We start from the raw sequence: 16,566 nt of genomic DNA on the forward strand, positions 1-16,566 counted from the left end.
CGCCATTGCTGGCGACTCATGGCAGCCAGCTCCAGGTTGAGCTGTTGTTCAGCATCTTAGCTGTAGAGGGCAGTGTCACTGGCCCTCATATGTGGGATTCGAACTGGGGCCCTCTGGCGTCCCAAGCCAGCTCTTAACCAATGTGCCACTCGGCCGGCCTGAAACTTTTTTTTTTTATTATTGTATCAGGAGGCTGGGAAACAGGAGAGAAACTCAGCATCGGGAGACACCTGGGAGTCTAAGCAGTCCCCTGAGGCCCACGGCTTCTGCCACCTGGGCCTTGTCTCATCATCTCTCCTGAGCCAGGTGCCCTTAGAAAGCTGCCTGACATTCAGGCCATGGGCCTGTTGCCATGTCAACATACCCAACAGGCATTTGGGGCGGTGGTGGTCACCCAGTAAACAAAGGAAGGTTACCCAACAGACAGAGAAAGGTGACCCTACAGTGCTCCCCACCTCCCAGGGGACACACACATACACACACACCCCGTGTTTCCTGACGTCTGCAGGATGCATGGAAGGTTTTGGTGCTGAGTTTTTGGGAGAACGTGGCCCTAGTCATTTCTCCCTGAGGACGGGCCCAGGGCTTATCTAAGCAGAAGCTGCGTTTGGGTTCAGCAGAGTCAAGGGCAAAGAAGTGATCCTTGCGGACAACCCATCCCCACCTGGGGGAGGTGTGAGCTGCTGTGTTTTATCAATTCTGTACATTAAACGACACCTAAACAATTTCAGAATCACTCGGATGCTTGTGCTGCAGAAGCAGGGCTGTGGCTTTCCTGTGACAAAACGGCCACCACCACTGCCAGAGCACTGTGTGGTGACCATGTGAACTGCAGAGTTCCAGGCCTCCCTGTCTGTCTGTCCTGGGATTAGTCCTCACCCTCCAAGGCTGGGGCTGCTCAGGGGAGTGGCACACGCACAAACCTACTGCGTTTCACCTGCCTGTCTGTAATCAGAAAATGGAACCTCTTCGTGTAAAGTACTGTTTTTCAAGTAATAACAGCAAATAACTCCCTCTCCCAACAAGAGAGTCCTGCGGTCTAGGGATGGAGTGTCAGCAGCAGCGTCCCCACGTGAGCTCCCCCAGGACCTCTGCCAGGCTCATCGTGAGCCCTGGGTCCCCTCCCCTCCTCTGTCTCACCTTCAGACCTTGGAAATTTAGGGTGGGTGGAGCGCTGGGGACAGAAGGTCAACGGGCAGTGAGGAAATTGGGAAGCTGGTGACATAACTCATTTCAAAAGTTTGGCTAAAAAAGGTGTCCAGGGGCCAGCCGAGTGGCTCAGTTGGTTAAGAGCTCACTTGGGACGCCAGCTCTGAGCAGCAGGGCTGCAGTTCAGATCCCACATGAGGGCCAGTGATGTTGTGCCCTCTACAGCTAAGATGGTGAACAACAGCTCGACCTGACGCTGGGCTGCTGTGAGTCGCCTGGGTTGGCATAGGCTGCAGCTGGGCTGCAGTGGGCTGCCCGTGAGCACTGGCAGCCGGGGAGAGCTGCTGTGAGCCGCTGAGAACGGCCAACCAATGACCTGCGACCAATTGCCTCACCTAGAAAGAGCACAATGATCATACCAACGTGTGCCAGTGAAGCGACGTCCTCCACAACTAGACTGAAGAACAAAACAGCAATTTGTCTACCTGTCTGTTCCCCTTCCCTGATTCCCCAACGCTGTTCCCCTCCAATACCTCAATAAAATCTTTAAAAAAAAAAAAAGGTGTCCAGGCCTGTGAGCTGGAAAGGGAGTGACCCATACGCTCCTTTGTCACCTGGAAATGTGTCCCCTAATCCCCACCCTCCCTCAGCCAGCGGGGTCCTTTCCACCACCTCAGGACACAGTGGCTCCCGCCTCTTCCAGGATCTGCTGATGAGCCTGCCACACCCTCTCCCTGAGGTAAAGGACCCCTGTCAGAGTGCTCTCCCTAGCGGGCAGGGGCTGCCTGACTCACACCCTGCTCAGTGCCGCCACAGGGAGCCCTCGGCACTGTGTCTGAAAGCTCCTTGGGCTCCACTGCCCACCTGGGTGTAGCACCCCTCTGTCCACCACCGTGCCCGGGCTCCCCTGGAAATCCCAGCAGAGGTATGGGGTGGGGATAAGTGCTGAGAGCCGCTGAGAGGGGGGGACATGCTCGGCATCCCCATCTTCCCCCACGCTCGTCCCCACTGAAGGAGTGGACACGCCTGCTCCCTCCTTGGAGGCTGTCCCTCACCCTGGAGTAGCCCAGGTCCCCTCATGGCTACCCCCTCCCTCAGCCCAGCGGGGTCTAGGCTCTCCTCCTCAGAGCATGCTGGGGACTGGCCCAAGAGCTGCAGTTGACCACTGTCCCCTTGGAAGAGACTGCTCACCAGAGCCAGGGTGCAAATAAGTGTTGGCATTTATTTCCTGCTCAAGGCCCTGGCCAGTCCATGGGTCGACCAGTGGGCTGCTCCGGGCCAGCTCAGGCTGGGCTCTTGAGTGGGAGAAGCAGGCTGGAAAGTGGGCTTTGGTGGTCAGTGGCTGAGGAGATGGACACTTGAGTGGAGGTCATGGCCTGAGCAGCAGAGAGGTGCCCGGTGCCCAGGCTGTGCATTCCAGTGGCTGCCCCAAGCCAGTCTCCCCTGGGCCCACAGCAGACATTGCAGACACTGTTGCATGGGGACCAATGGTGAGAGGCCTGCCTGAGTGGGAACCCAGCTTCTCCTCAGCGTGCTATGCTCTCTGCGGGCCACTACAGGCCACCTGTGCTGTCTACAGCCCACTGAGGCTGCCCTGTGTGACCACACCACAGTCTTGGCCCCGACTCGGGCATTTGTGGCCGCTGAAAGACAGGCGCACTGGGGCGCCGATTCCTGGGTCCTCTTCCGGGAGCGCAGACCCTTCAGCAGAGCCCTGCTTTGATAGATGTCATTCCAGGGTTCTGGGAACTGTCCCCCCACCCCCCCGCAAGGCTGGAGAAAGACCCGGCCGCCACACTCCTCTGCCGGCCCAGCTCTGGCCCTCTCCTGGGCTTCTCTCCAACCCCTTCCCACACCTCTGAGAATTGATTGTTTTTTAACTCTCCGTAGGTTACCCAGCCTGAATGTGGGCTCCAGACACTGATGGACACATGGGGCGGGGCCGCCTCCTAAATCTGAGCCTCAGTGTCCCCATCTGCAAAGTGGGTCACAACAGCACCTACTTCAAAGGTTTCTCAGGTGTTACAGTGACCATCACTGAGACAGAGAGGGTCAGAAAATAGGGACAGAGACAGAGAAATAAAGCTAGAGATAGAGAGAAACAGAGACAGAGAGAGAGGAAGACAGAGAGACACAGACAGAGAGGGAGAGGGAAACAGACAGAGAGTGACAAACAGAAAAGGCTGGGCGCTGCCTGGCAGAGGAGCCTCCTCTGATGTCCTGCTCAGGGCCTCCTGCTCCTCTGTTCCCCACCCCTCCTGCCCCCAAGCTGCCAGCGCTGCCAGAAGTCCAGGAGTGGCTGTGCTGGTTGCCTCCTCCTCCGGCTCGTTCCCAGAGGGTCTGTGTTCTCTTGGGTCACTCTCATGGTGCCTGGTGCCCCGGGACAGCAGAGGTGAGTGGGTTACCACCTGATGGGCTATAGAGAGGGCACGAAGCGGATCCTCTGGGAGTAGGCGAGGTCGGCCACGTAGAGGAGCAGGTTGACGTAGGTGAAGATGGCCACCACCAGCTGGCTGTCCCAGGGGCAGCTGCCCCGAGGGCAGTCGGGGGGCCGCCCAGGCATGCCGTACTTGGGGTCGAAACAGAAGACGGGCCAAATGACTGCAGCACTGAGGTAGAGGAGCACAGCCAGGAAGGTGTATACCACCACCACTCGGTCGAAGGGGCAGTGCAGGCCGCCCGTGTGGCCTATCACGCTCAGGACCACCACGGTCACCGTGGCCAGGAAGCACAGGCTGTAGACCGCCACACACCACTGGGTGGCCACATAGCGCCCGTAGCGACTGTCATGGACCAGTGCCCCAAAGATGATGCAGGCCACGAAGGCCTGGACAATTTTGAGCAGTCCGGACACCGTAGCCATGTAGCTGGCCACCTGGCCTGGCCGGGCCCGGGTCAGGGCCACCTCTGCAGCATAGGCCAGAAAGAGGAGCCCGGCGAAGACGCTGGCGGCCAAGCGGAAGTCCCTGGCTGCACAACCTGCAGGCTCAGGTGGGCACTGCAGCCGGGTGAAGTACAGCGGGTAGATGACGGCGGCCGTGGCCGACAGCAGCGTGGCCAGCATAGCGAAGGCTGCAGTGAAGTTGCCCCAGGAGAGGTGTAGGCAGCCATGGAGCCGGGTGAAGTCACAGGCCACCACCAGACCCGAGAGCGCAAAGCAGAATCCCCAGGCTGCCATGCAGAAGGTGCCCTGGACGCCCGCGAAGCCACCCCGGTGCGCCACCAAGCTGAAGGTGGTGCAGCCGAAGGCCAGCTGCAGCACACGAGCTGTGCCCACCGGGGACGTCACAGCGCCCAGGTGCAAGTACCCGCCCCCAGGGGGCTCCATGGTGCTGCCCATCTGACCGGCCACGTCCTTTCCTCACACAGCACCTGGTGGTCCTGGGGTTCCTGTCAGACTGCAGCCCCTCTGTCTCCTTCGGCTGGGATGTGGTGGCAGCTGCTGGCAGTCTGCAGTGGCAGTGACATTGCAGTAGGCAGCCTCTCTGCTGCTTGTGTGGGGAGGGCCAAGGCCTCCCCCCTCCCAGCGCTATAAATAGGTGGCCGTGATCAGAGCCCCAGAATAGCAGCTTGTCGGCCTGTCCCCATTGTGGGGGACACCTGACCCCTGTGTCCCATGCCAAGCCCCTTCCAAAACCATGAAGCCCTTGGCTGCTGGCACCCCCCTGCCTCCACTGCACCTGCGTCTGTCGGTCAGTTGGCGCCACTGCCGGTAGGGGAAGAGAGGAGAGGAGAGCAGAGAACGACCATGTCTCCACCGGTGTTTTCAGCCCAAGCAGCCTCCAGGGCCAGCCGAGCTGGGGGAGGGGTGCAGGGAGGCTAGAACAGCAGAGGGGTGGGGAAGGGAGGCAGGGGTAGGGAACGGATGGAGGGGGTGGTGTGGGGGGTGGGTTCCCTTCAGTCATTTCAGGAGGTGTCTTGGTTCAGAGCTTGGATGGTTTCAGGACCCTGTTACCATTGTCTCCGGGGCCCACGCTCAGCTCTGATCCCTGGGAGATGGTGGGGAAGGGAAGTGGAGCATGGAGACCCTGTGCCCCGCTTGCAAAGGTGCCCCCCATTCTTCTCACAGCCCCCAGCCTGACCCTGGGGGGTGTAGTTTTAGTTATGATGTGGGGGGATCATCGTGGAGCTCTTTATTGGTTCCTCCTAGGCATGTAAACACTTAGAAAAAAACTCTCCCATTTTTAGACTTAAGTATTAATAACGTGTGAAATGTTTCTGCAGATGAAAACCTTTCTTTCTGAATGTGCAAGCAGCACAAGGTCAGACCTAAACAGTACAGGAAAACAGAGACAAAAGTTGCCTGTGATCTTATCGCCTGGATTCAGCCGCTATTAGTGACCATCTCGTGTGTGTGTGTGTGTGTGTGTGTGTGTGTGTGTTTAATTAGATGTATTTCCTCCCACTTTTCATTTAGAAAAATTCCCAGTCTACAGAAGAGTTGCGAAATAGCACTATGAGCCCTCGTAGACCTTTCACCTGGACTCAAGAGTTACTAATACTTTGCTATCTGTGCCCTCTGCCCTCTCATTGATGATTAGTAAGAAGGTTAATTCTGCAGCTAGGAGAGCTCACCCCTAGAAGCTTCCATGGACACCTCCCAAGAGCAAGGCCGTCAGCCTATGGAGCCTGACTGTGATGCTGACACTTGGGGAATTTAATAACACTGGTCCTTATTCAGTTTTCCCCACCCCGCTCCCAAATACACTTCATAGCTTTTCAAGTTTTTGCACCAGGATCTGACTGGGATTATGCATTGCACTGGGCTGTCGTGTCTCCCACTTTCCTTTATTCTAGACTAGTCTCTGCCTTTTTTGGTATTTTATAACACCGGCTTTTTGGAGTGTCCAGGACAGTGGCTTTCTAGACTGTCTTTCAGTGTGTGTTGTCTGTTTCCTTATTGTTAGATTCCAGCTAAAATGATCTTGGCAGGAAACCCCCGTGGGAGATGTGGGGTCTCCTCAGCATGTCCACTGGGAGAATCGTGATGTGGGGATGTCCAGAGCGTGAGCAGCCTGACCATCTGGTTGGGAATGTCCCTGGTTTATGTCTTCCCAGGGGTCCTGGCTTCTGTGATGCTTCTGTGGGCAGCGTTCTCTGTGAACACACACCCACCTGCTTTAAAAGCAGAGTCGTACCAGCCATCTGACCTAACATGTTTTCAGAGCAGTGAACGTGATCATGAAGTCAGGATTCCCATTGGTTTTCAGGTCTTTCATCCTCGGGGACAGTGTCTGGACACCATGAGTGGGTAAGAAGGCCTCCAAAAGTGGACTTTCCATGGGGCCTGCCCACTCCCTGGGGCGGGAGGGGGGGCACCAGGTCACTGTCACACGCAGGAGACGGGCTCTGCCCTGAGGAGGGGTCCTCTGCACTGGCCCTCTGAGCATCCGCAGCAGCTGCCTTGGGACCATGGGAGCTAGAAGGAAGGCTTTGCTTGAATTAGACGGTTTATCTCAAGCAGACACATGCCATACTTCAGCTGGAGTTCATAGCTCAGTGAACCTTAACAGTGAACCCAGCCACGTTTGTTAACCACACAAACGGTCCCTGGGGCACCACCCTCACGGTGCCCTTGGCCTCTGCCTCTGTTCCCTCCACACCCCCAACCAAAGAGGTTCAACTTGTAGTGCCTGAAGCTTTGGGAATTTCAGGGAGACTTTGGGGTGTCCCCAGTGCTCAGGGATGGCCAGGGAGGCTCAGGCGGTCTCCCAGGCACCCTGTGGCAGGTGTGGTAAGTGAGAAAGGTGCCCTTTGGTGGTCTTCTACTATAAAAGTCTGTTTGCTAACTTATCACAATGACAAAAACACAGAGATTCTAGAGCGACAGTTTCTCACACTGCGGAAATTGCAACACAACTTTAAGTGAATTTAACTGGAAACCACGTACAGCTCAACAGTAGGGATGGGGCACTGAATGAGGGCACATCCGTGGGACAGACCGCCCTGTGAGTGCATAGGATAATGTGGCGAGTGGCCAGGGGGCCAGACAGGCTGCGGCCAGGTCGTGAGGCACAGGCTTTCCCTGATCTGAGACAAAAGGTACATGGACACGTCAGCCTCTGGGACCACGGAACAATTGGTGCACGCCTGAACTGTCCCCGTGGTCACCTCTCAGGTGTGGGGCAACAGGTGCTTTTGCTGGTGCTTTGGGCTTTTCAGTGCTTTTCACATTTTCTAAAAGGGTTATTGATTACTTTCTGAACTAGAAAAAAGAATACACTTAAAAATAAATGAAGTGCAAAATACAAAAGAAAAAGAAACCAAAAACAAACAAACAAAATAAATGAAGTGTATTTTACTACAATTTTTAAAAAAATAACTAGATTTATATTCTTGTCTGAATAAAAAAACTTGTGTTTACAAAAATTTAAAATAAATTTTATATTTTAGAACAGTTTTAAATCTACAAAGAAACTGAGCACAGTCCCCATGCACCCCACACCCAGTCTGCCTCTCTGTGAACATCTTACACACTTTGGGGACATTTGTCACAATACATGAGCCAATGTTGATATATCATTATTGCTATATTGTTATTAACTAAAGTCCACACTTATTTTCTTAGTATTTAACCTATTGTCCCTTTTCTGCTCCAGGGTCTCATGTGACATTTAGTCCTCATGTCTCCTCAGACTCCCCTGGGCTGTGACGTCTCAGACGCTCCTTGTTGGGGTGACCTTGGCAGTTCTGAGGAGCACTGGGCGGAGGTTCTGGAGACTGTCCCTCTGTTGGGATTTGTCTGACGTGTCTCTCACGGTTAGTCTGGCCTCGTGGTCTTGGGGGAGGAAGACCCCAGAGGCAAAGTGCCCTCTCATCACGTGACGTCAGGGTCTGTGCTCTCAGCGTGACTCGTCAGTGTTGCTGTGATGCTGGTCACCTGGCTGAGCACTGCAGATTTGGTGGCACCCAGGGTCCTTGTGTGTCCTGGCCTCACTTTGTTACTGGTTCCTGCAGTGAAGCACAGTGTGGACTGAGCACTAAGGCTGTGGTGGCTGTGCCTTCTCCTTTGTCAGGACTGTGGCCAGAAAGAGTTTATTCATTTGGTGAAATCCCGTTGGGCCTAACCCACAAGTGTCATGTGCAGTGAACCGGCAACGCCCAAGACACACAAAGATGCCCTCTGATCCCTTCAGCACCTCAGACGGAACAAGACATCTGTGTCATCCTGTGTAATCATGCTGATGTCACCGCTGTCTCCAGGCAGTACCTCCCAAGTCCCCCTCCCAGCTCTGACCGCTGTGTGGCAGGCCCCTCCCTCAGAGTGAAGTCCCCCAGGTAAATGACAGGCAGAACCCTTTTGGGTCATCCCAGCCCCCTCTCCCATAGGAATCCTTGTCCATGGCCCTCCTGGGAGGTTCGGGGAGTAGGCTGCTCCCCTAAGCCAGCAGCCACCTCCAGGCACCCCTCCTTTCATCTCCAGCCTTTGGCCACCTCCCTGACCTCGCTGTCTCCCTTGGCTGCTGGGGTTCCATGGGTCCCCCCAGAAGACCATGGAGGACACCACAGATGGGCCACTTAGCTCCACCTAGGGAAGCGACATTGGTGATGAGAGGTCCCAGGTGGGGAGGGCTGCATCTGCCCAGCCGACACCAGCACCCTCGGGTTCTGCTCAGGTCCCTCTCTGTCCCAGGCTGCCCTGATGTGTTGGCTGAGCTAGTCAGACCACAGGACACACCCCTGGGTCTGGTTGGAGGGTGAGGGTGCGAGATCCCCGCAATTGTCTCAGCTCTGGGAACGGGGCTCCAGGCTCTCTGATGTCTGTGGTGGGAGGTTGGGGCCAAACCCAGCTGACCTGATGGGAATCCTCCCTGTCCCTTACAACCGTCACAGAGCCTCATGGGCCTCAGTTTCTTATCTGTAAACGGGGAGGGGGTGATAACCAAAGCCACCTGCAGGGCAGCTGGGGGAATGGATGTGCCAGCACCGCTTGGTGTTCATTGCAGGGTACACTCAGGAAGCCCCGACCATAGGAGGGGAGGCACAGCCGGCAGCCTGCAGCAACCCCAGCTCTGGGGTTTCTCCCGCAGATATGCTGGCCTATGTGCAGTGATGTCAACGCAGGTTGCCCACGCCACCCGCTTTGTGCCAGATGAGAATGTGAAGCACAAAAGCCATGGCTGACCCACAACGTTAGATCAGCACAGCTCTTGTGGGCCCCAAGGCACCATGTGAAATGACCACAGTGTGTATGGTGTGTGAAGCGAGAGGGGTGCGTGTGCGTGTGTGTGCACGTGTTTCTTGGGGGTCTGGGTCCTCGGGGACCACCCACAGGAAGACTATGTCACCTTCGCCCTCAGAAGCAGAGCCAGGGGCTGGGCCAGAGGAGGACTTTCCACCCTCAGACTCTGCATCTTTCAGACTGAACTGTGTGCACATGTGACCCAGCAAAAATAAACACAGTGCAAACTTTTAAGAAAACGTTAGCTGAGAACGGAGTGTTTTTCTGGGGTGATAAAGTTTTGACTGGGGGTTGCTGGTGGTGATGTGACACACACTGTGAGGGTGCAAATGCAGAGTTGTGCACCGTCAAATGGCACCATGCGCATCACGGGAACGTCACCTCAGTAACAAAACAAGGAGACATGGAGCTGTTGTCCCATGTTGAGGGCTCGCCACAGCGTGTTGGCTGGATGGGTGAGCAGAAGCTCGGCTCCTCAGGAAGGGCTTAGAGTGGAACACGAGGTGGGGTGTGGGCCTGGGACAGGGTCTGCGCGTCTAGGAAGGGGTCGGGGGCCAGCGGGCCCTGATGGTGGCCCGGTCTCCCTGCTATGGCGGGGTTGGGGAAAGCGGTGCAAAGTGGGTGACTGCCCATTCAAATAAACACGTCTTCAGGGGCAGGCTCTTTTGTTGTCTTTTTTTTTTTTTCATTATTTAAAAAAAATATGTTACAAAACAATATCATTCATCATATATTTCTTGCTTATTTTCCTTTTTTAAAAAATTAAAGTAATAAAAAAGTCACTTTATAAAATAATACAAAAGGGCAGGGGAGGCTGGGACTGGGAGGCTTGGGGGGGGGCTGAGGAATCCAGTGCTTCTGGCTCCCCACCATGGGCTGGAGGCGGGGGAGGCGGGCGGGGGAGCAGGCGTCCCGAGACCACCACTGGGGCTAATGGCAGGTCCACCGTGTCCGGCTGGGCCTCCTGAACGCAGTGGGAGAGGGGCAGTGAAGGCTGCTGAGGGGAAGGCCGGGGCCCTGTCTGTCCTAGGAGGGCCAGGAGGGCCTGGGCGGCCTCGGGCAGGCCCCCTAGTTCCCGCTGCTCAGCATGCCCAGCAGTTTACTGGGCTCCAGGCCCTGCTGCTGTGCCATGGTCTGCACGTCGAAGCCCATGTGCATGAGGAACTGGGCCACGTTCATCTCCTGCCCTGTGAACCGGTCTCGGATGGTGGGGCAGGACGGGTTGCAGTGGGGCCAGGGGCAGCTGTCCACCAGGTGGACCGGGCAGCCCTTCAGAGGGGCTTTGCTGGTCTTGTGGCTGTCGTGGAGGCTTCTGTCCCAGCAGTGAAGCGCCCGGGGCAGCGAGGTCCCCTTCACCTGGACGTCTGTCCAGTGGCTGCAGACAGAAACCCAGGTGGGGTCACTCAGGGTGTGGCCAAGGCAGGTGACAACAAGGCTGCTGCTGCAGGTGCGGAGGAGTCTGAATCCCTGCCACACAGCTGGCTGTCTGAGTAGCTTCGAAAGCCCTGGAAGGAAGCCCTTCCCACAGGCGAGGCGGGTGGGTGGGGGCAAGTGGGGGTGCTGTACGTGTTAGAGAGAGAGGCACACACAAGAGCTTGTCCCCAGGCACGGGGACACTGACCTTCGGATGATGATCTCGTGAGACAGGCAGGCGGGGGCGAAGCTGGCCCTGCGGGGAGGAGGCAGACAATCTGTGAGCAGCCCGGTTCCACCGTGATGCCCGCAGGGGACAGCAGCCCTGGCCCAGCCCCTGGGAGCCTGTCCTTGCCTGGCCCCCACCTCCTTCCTTTTGCTGTCGGGCACCGACCTGTTCCATCAGCCTGTAAGCTCCCTGCTCACCCTCATCCCTTCTTGCTTCCATAACCTGCCTGGAGCCCACCTCTTCCAGGCAGGGCCGGCCAGGCAGTGTTGAGAGGCTATCCCGGATAGGCGAATATTTTACCATTTTTTTAAAAATAGACTTTATTCTTAGAGCAGTTTTGGACTATCAGCAAAATTGAGGGGAGGTACAGCTCCCATGCCCCGCCCCCCACTATCAGCATCCCCACCAGGTGGCACATTTGTTACAGTTCATGAACCTACACTGACATGTCCTCCTCCCCCAACGTCCGTAGTGACATTAGGGTCACTCTCGGTGTTGTACATCCTATGGGTTTGGACAAACGTGGAATGACACGTATCCCCCACTACAGCGTCATAGAGGGTCTTTTCACTGCCCTAAACGTCCTCTGTGCACCCCCCGTTCATCCCTCCCTCCCCAGCCTTGACAACCCCTGATCTTTTACTGTCCCCTTAGTTTTGTCTGCTCTGGAATGTCCTAGGGTTGACATCACAGGGTATCAGCCTTCTCAGCTGGGCTTCTTTCACTCAGTCATATGCATCTAAGGTTCCTCCCTGTCTTTTCACGCTTTTCCATTTAGTGCTGGGAAACATCCCACTGTCTGGGTGGACTACACTGCATTCATCTGTCACCTACTGAGGGCACCTCAGCTGCTTCCTGTTGTGCCTCTTCGAGACCTCTGTGTCTAATGGAAGTGGTTTCCTCCCTATGGGGGTGAGCGGGGGCCCCTGCACACTCACGACACGTCCTTGAGAGTGTCCCTCAGCTCCCGGCCCAGGTTCTGGATGTACAGCCACTGGCCCTCCTGCAGCGGCTGGCCCGTGAGGTGCACGTTGTCCACAGTCAGCTGAGCCTCATCAAACAGCCACTGCACCACGAACACAGGGCCTGGGGAGCACGACTCAGCTGCGCCTCGCTTTGGTACTCTGTCCCCCACCCCAGGCTCAGGGTCCCCAAGATCTGGGCCAGCTCCCTGCAGGCTCACAGGCAGCTGGCCTTTTCCCTCCAGTACTGGCTGCCAACCCCGCCCCACCCCCCAGTTTGTGCCTTAACAGCTGCCCTTCCTTAAAGAAGTACCTTGTTACCCCATCCCACCCCCACCGCCTTGGCCTGACTTCCAGGGACTCGCTTTGCATGGGATATGGCTACTGCCCAGTGTGTGAGGCTGGGGAGGGACAACCAAGGCACCGCACAGCTCCATAGCACATTCCTCACCGGTGACACCGTCCTGGTCTGCCTAGGACCGAGTGGGCTCAGTGGTAGGACGCGGACAGTCCCAGGCAGACTGAGATGGCTTTGTGGTCCTGTTCCCAGGCAGGGCAGGGGTCTGGGCCTGGCCTCTGGGAGCTGGACCCCAGGTTGGGTTTTCAGGAGGTACAGAAAGCCTGGATGGTCTCCCCTGGCTCCCCGCCCATGTGCCCTGCAAACCAGGACCCAAGTGGCCGCACTCACAGCGCAGGGTGGGGTAGACTTTGTAGCCAAAGAAGCAGTTCCACTCTTCACCCTCCTTAAACTGGCGTCGACAGCGCTCGGGGACCATGCCGTTCCAGTACCTGGGGCGCACACTGCCCGTTAGTGAGGCCGCCCTGGGCCCCCCGGCCCAGGCTTCCGCACCCCTCCCTCCCACCTCCGCCACCCTGTCCCAGGTCCTCTGCGTGAGAGTCAGGCGTCTGGGACAGGCCCTCCCTCCCAGGGCACCTGATGCCACGGCGGATGGCCTCCGTGGGTGCACACGTGACAGTGTCCAGACAGTCCGTGCGCAGGTACTGCTTGTTGTCCAGGAACCAGCCTGAGTCGGCCAGGCCCCGCACCTGGATGGCCGGGTAGCCCAGCTCCTCCAGACGCTCCGCCACACGGTCCACGTTCAGGAGCACGCCGGTCCCCCCCGCGCTGCACCAAGGTGGGGCGTGAGGCCGGGCCGCGGGGAAGGACACTCAACCCCCCGAGCCCGCCTGGCCCCAAGCCCGTGTCCTGAGGGACTACCAACACATTCCTCGCTCACATGCAACACCCATGGGCCTTTCGGGGTCCTCAAGGCAGAGCTCCAGGCGCTGACCCAGAGCTAAGTGGCAGTCCGCCCCACTCCTCCTGTCCTGCCCACCCTTCTCTCTCACTCTCTGCCTGTTTCCTTATCTGAAAATGAAGATGAACTATGTGGCCTCAGGCCCATTCATCCAGTCCATCCATGTCCCAAGGGTCCCCTGCATGCCTGCTGGGATGGTGACCAACAAATGTGATCCATGTTTACTGGGACCCTAGGGTAAGTGGGGCCCATGGCTAACTGGGGCACTGCAGTCCGAGGCGTCCCTCACATGCACAGCCGTGGAGCACCCTCTGGACAGCTTCCAGCTACCGTGGACGCATGCCCAGGCCTGCCAGGCTGGAGCCCCCTGGATGTGCCCAGGCTCGGCCCACCTCTCCCTCCTCTCCACACTCTCCCCCGCTGGCCTCTGCTTGCCTACCTGCTTCCTGCCAGCAGCAGCACCTTGGCCCCGCTCAGCCCTTTGCCCAGGAGCTCTCGCACCACCTCCTGGATTATGAGGGCACCCATGAAGGCATATTCATCTGCTCGAAGAAGGGGGGTGGCTTCAAGTGGGGGCCTGGACAGAGAGCAAGGCCTCCTACTCCAGGTTTGGAGGAGAAAGCGTTCTAGCTGGGATCTGGAGGGTCTGTCTGTGGCCGGAGCCAGGGGCCAAGTAGAGTGAGGGAGGTGGGTCCAGTGGGTGAACAAGGCTATGCTGAGAGCCCCTTCCCATGGAATAGCCAGGCGTGAGGGCCCCCCAGGGGCTAGGCGAGCCACAGACAAACAGGCAGTGGGCACTGGGGCAGGCACCCTGGGACACGCTGGCTGTTGGGGGTTGGGAGGAGTCACAGGCCGAAAGTCCTCCCCAGAAGCCCTGTCTCAGAAGGGGCGGGGGTGGGGGCAGGGACTCACTCTTCTCAGACTTGGATGAAGCCCCACTCCAGACGTCGCTGGAGCAGTAGGGGATGAAACTGTGACACAGAAACACTGTGAGACTGCTGTGGTCCTCCGCTGCCCAAGGCCCCAGGAAGGACTCCCCCTCCCTGGGAAGGACCCCCGAGGACAGGACCCCTGGGAAGGACCCGCTTGCTCCCTCTTACACCATGTTGGCGTTCCACCAGTGGGGGTTTTCCTCTGGCTGGGAAGACAGGATCCCCGTGCCTGCGGCGGGGGAGGACAGAGGCAGTGGGTCCTTCTGGTGGGAGGGGGGTATGCAGGGGTGGGGACTGCTGGGAGGTCGGGAGATGTGGGGTGGTGGTGCCTGCCTGAATCAAGGTGGCCGGGGAAGTGGGGAATGGATGGAGTCACCATGGTCAGGATGCCCAGTCACGCTGTGACACCTGGACGTGGCCCTCGACCTCCCCCACCCTCCACCTGCTGTTTCAACCTAGGGATGACTGGTGTCCCTGAGCCTCTCCTAAGCCCTCAGAAGTTACCTGTGGAAAAAGAATCGAAAGGTGAGAGATTGTGCTTCCTAACCTTAAGAAGTTCAGAGAAGGGGGCGGGGACATAGATGGGGTGGGGCCTCTCTCGGGTTCTAGGGAAGGAAGGGGGGGCTTCTTCCAGGACCTCAAGTTGTGAGCCCCACGAGCCCCACCCCTTGCCCCCCAGGTGGGGCCTCCTGGGCGGGTCTGTACCCTGCTGACCTGTGCGGGTGCGCGGCCAGTCCCTGGAGCTCATGAGGCGCCGCATGGTGTCGAACCGGGAGTCGCAGTTCTCCCGGTTGAAGCAGTACCAGCCGCCTGCGGGCACAGCCACCACCTCAGAGCCCGCGTGCCCAGGGGACCCCACCCACCCCGCCGCCTCGGCCCCTGGGACGCACCTTCCAAAAAGAGTAGCCACCGCCGACTGCCCTTGGACTCCTTCAGGTAGTAGCTGCCAAGGAAGGCGGGCGAAGCGGGCGGTCAATTGGGGCTGCAGGGCCCAGCTCAGGGGGGGCGGGAAGGGGCATTCCACCTGTCGCTGGGCGCGCGCCGGCCGCACGGGGGCGCCCGCGGGCCAGCGGCGGCCCGTCCCGGGAGGTGGCGCTCGCGGGGCGGGTAAGGGCCGCGAGGGGCTGTGTGGTCCGTGGAAAATCCCCACGGCCCGCCCCGCGCGGGACCGGCTGTAACCTCGGCGCCGGCGGCTGGGCATGGGAGGAGGGGGGGTCTTCGCCGGGGCTCAGGATCCTCCCGGGACGTGCAGTGGCACTTGGAGAACGCAAAGCGCCCTCGCTAGAGGAGTGTGCGCGGGGCGGGGGCACTGGCACGGACCCGGCGGGCGTGAAGGGGCGCGGGCGCCACCGAGGCGGGGTCGCAGCCTTCCTACCGAGGCCCGACCTAACGTCCGGTTTCCCGGACTGTCGACGCGCTGAGCGTGTGGGCTTCCCGGACCCCTTCCCAAGCCTCAGCCTCGCATCTTTATCTCCTTCGGGGCTGGAGAGGGTGAATGAATGCTGCACCCCAGGTCCTTCTGTGCCACCTGCGCCCCTTCTCCCGCCCTGGGTTGGCCCGCATCGTTGGCAGTCCCCGCAGCAGGGAGCAGACCTGAGTCGAGCTGGGGTGGGGGCGAGGGTACGGCGGGACTCTCCCCGCCCCGCTATGTCACCTCTTCCTGCTGGAGCCAGGGCCACTCGCGGACTGCCATCTCCCCGCCCAGGGACCGAAGGACGCGAGTAGCGAGGCTGGGCAACGGGCGGCCAAGGGGTCAGTGCCCGCCCGGGCTGGCCGGGAACCAGTGCTTGAAGCACTGCCCCAACTCCCCCGCGCTTCGAGTCACGGAGCCGGGCTTTCCCAGGGCCAGCACCTCCGGGAGCCCGACGGGAGCCCTCTCCCCTGGGTGCGAGAGCTGCCACGGCCGGGAGACAGGGAACAGCTCAGACTCCGTGCATCGGAGCGAGGACAGGAGGGCAGAATACGTGAGGGTTGCCGGCTTCGAGGGGGCCGGGAGCGCGGCGGGGGCCGCTAGCAGGGGTGTGCCCGTCTGTCGGGGCAGGCGGGCGCGGCCTTACCCGGCGGGGCTGCCGTCGTTGCAAGTCACCGACGTGTTGAGCAGGAGGTGCAGGCGAAGATCCTCGTTGAGCTGCTGCGCGGAGCAGGGGTACAGGGACTGCGCCAGGCTCTTGACCTGCGCCATGAAGCTGTCCATGTTGCCCTCCACGGCCGTGAAGTCCAGCGGGAAGCTCTCCACCGGCTGTCCGGCCGCGGGCGCCGCCTCGGCTCGCTGCGGGGGCGGCTGCTGACCACGGCGCCGCCAGGTCTTCCTGCCCTCGCCGCCCCCGGCCCAGTGCAGCAGGCCCAGCAGCAGCAGCACGCGCACCCCTCGGGCCATGGCCGCGCCGCTCGCGCCCGCGGCCACCTGCGGAGAGCGGGCGGCCGTGAGGCGGCGGCAGCA

The 16,566-nt window shown here is 59.1% G+C and overlaps 2 protein-coding genes across 2 annotated transcripts in view; both read right to left on the bottom strand.

Annotated features, from left to right (window-relative positions):
- Positions 1 to 2,351: 2,351 nt before the first annotated feature.
- MYADML2 (myeloid associated differentiation marker like 2) lies at positions 2,352 to 4,929 on the bottom strand. Its single transcript, XM_019661851.1, has one exon. It carries the CDS (start codon positions 4,487 to 4,489, stop codon positions 3,566 to 3,568), a length of 924 nt encoding a protein of 307 aa, XP_019517396.1. The 5' UTR covers positions 4,490 to 4,929; the 3' UTR covers positions 2,352 to 3,565.
- A 5,164-nt stretch (positions 4,930 to 10,093) lies between these two features.
- Positions 10,094 to 16,566, bottom strand: part of NOTUM (notum, palmitoleoyl-protein carboxylesterase) — a 7,442-nt gene continuing 969 nt past the window's right edge. The window contains exons 2-12 of the mRNA XM_019661846.1: positions 16,184 to 16,530; positions 15,017 to 15,069; positions 14,841 to 14,936; positions 14,295 to 14,355; positions 14,107 to 14,165; positions 13,634 to 13,736; positions 12,870 to 13,061; positions 12,624 to 12,724; positions 11,912 to 12,059; positions 10,953 to 11,000; positions 10,094 to 10,706 (exon numbers count right to left, since the gene is read on the bottom strand). Of these exons, the coding sequence (XP_019517391.1) occupies positions 10,400 to 10,706; positions 10,953 to 11,000; positions 11,912 to 12,059; positions 12,624 to 12,724; positions 12,870 to 13,061; positions 13,634 to 13,736; positions 14,107 to 14,165; positions 14,295 to 14,355; positions 14,841 to 14,936; positions 15,017 to 15,069; positions 16,184 to 16,503 (1,488 nt within the window). The 5' untranslated portion in view covers positions 16,504 to 16,530 and the 3' untranslated portion in view covers positions 10,094 to 10,399. The remainder of the gene's footprint in view (positions 10,707 to 10,952; positions 11,001 to 11,911; positions 12,060 to 12,623; positions 12,725 to 12,869; positions 13,062 to 13,633; positions 13,737 to 14,106; positions 14,166 to 14,294; positions 14,356 to 14,840; positions 14,937 to 15,016; positions 15,070 to 16,183; positions 16,531 to 16,566) is intronic.

The sequence above is a fragment of the Hipposideros armiger genome, unplaced genomic scaffold (genome assembly GCF_001890085.2).
Source record: "Hipposideros armiger isolate ML-2016 unplaced genomic scaffold, ASM189008v1 scaffold_362, whole genome shotgun sequence".
NCBI classification, from domain to species: Eukaryota; Metazoa; Chordata; class Mammalia; order Chiroptera; family Hipposideridae; genus Hipposideros; species Hipposideros armiger.

What these genes read in the sequence shown, in the direction of transcription:
- MYADML2 (XM_019661851.1), bottom strand. Translation starts at nt 4,489, where the DNA reads ATGGGCAGCACCATGGAGCCCCCTGGGGGCGGGTACTTGCACCTGGGC.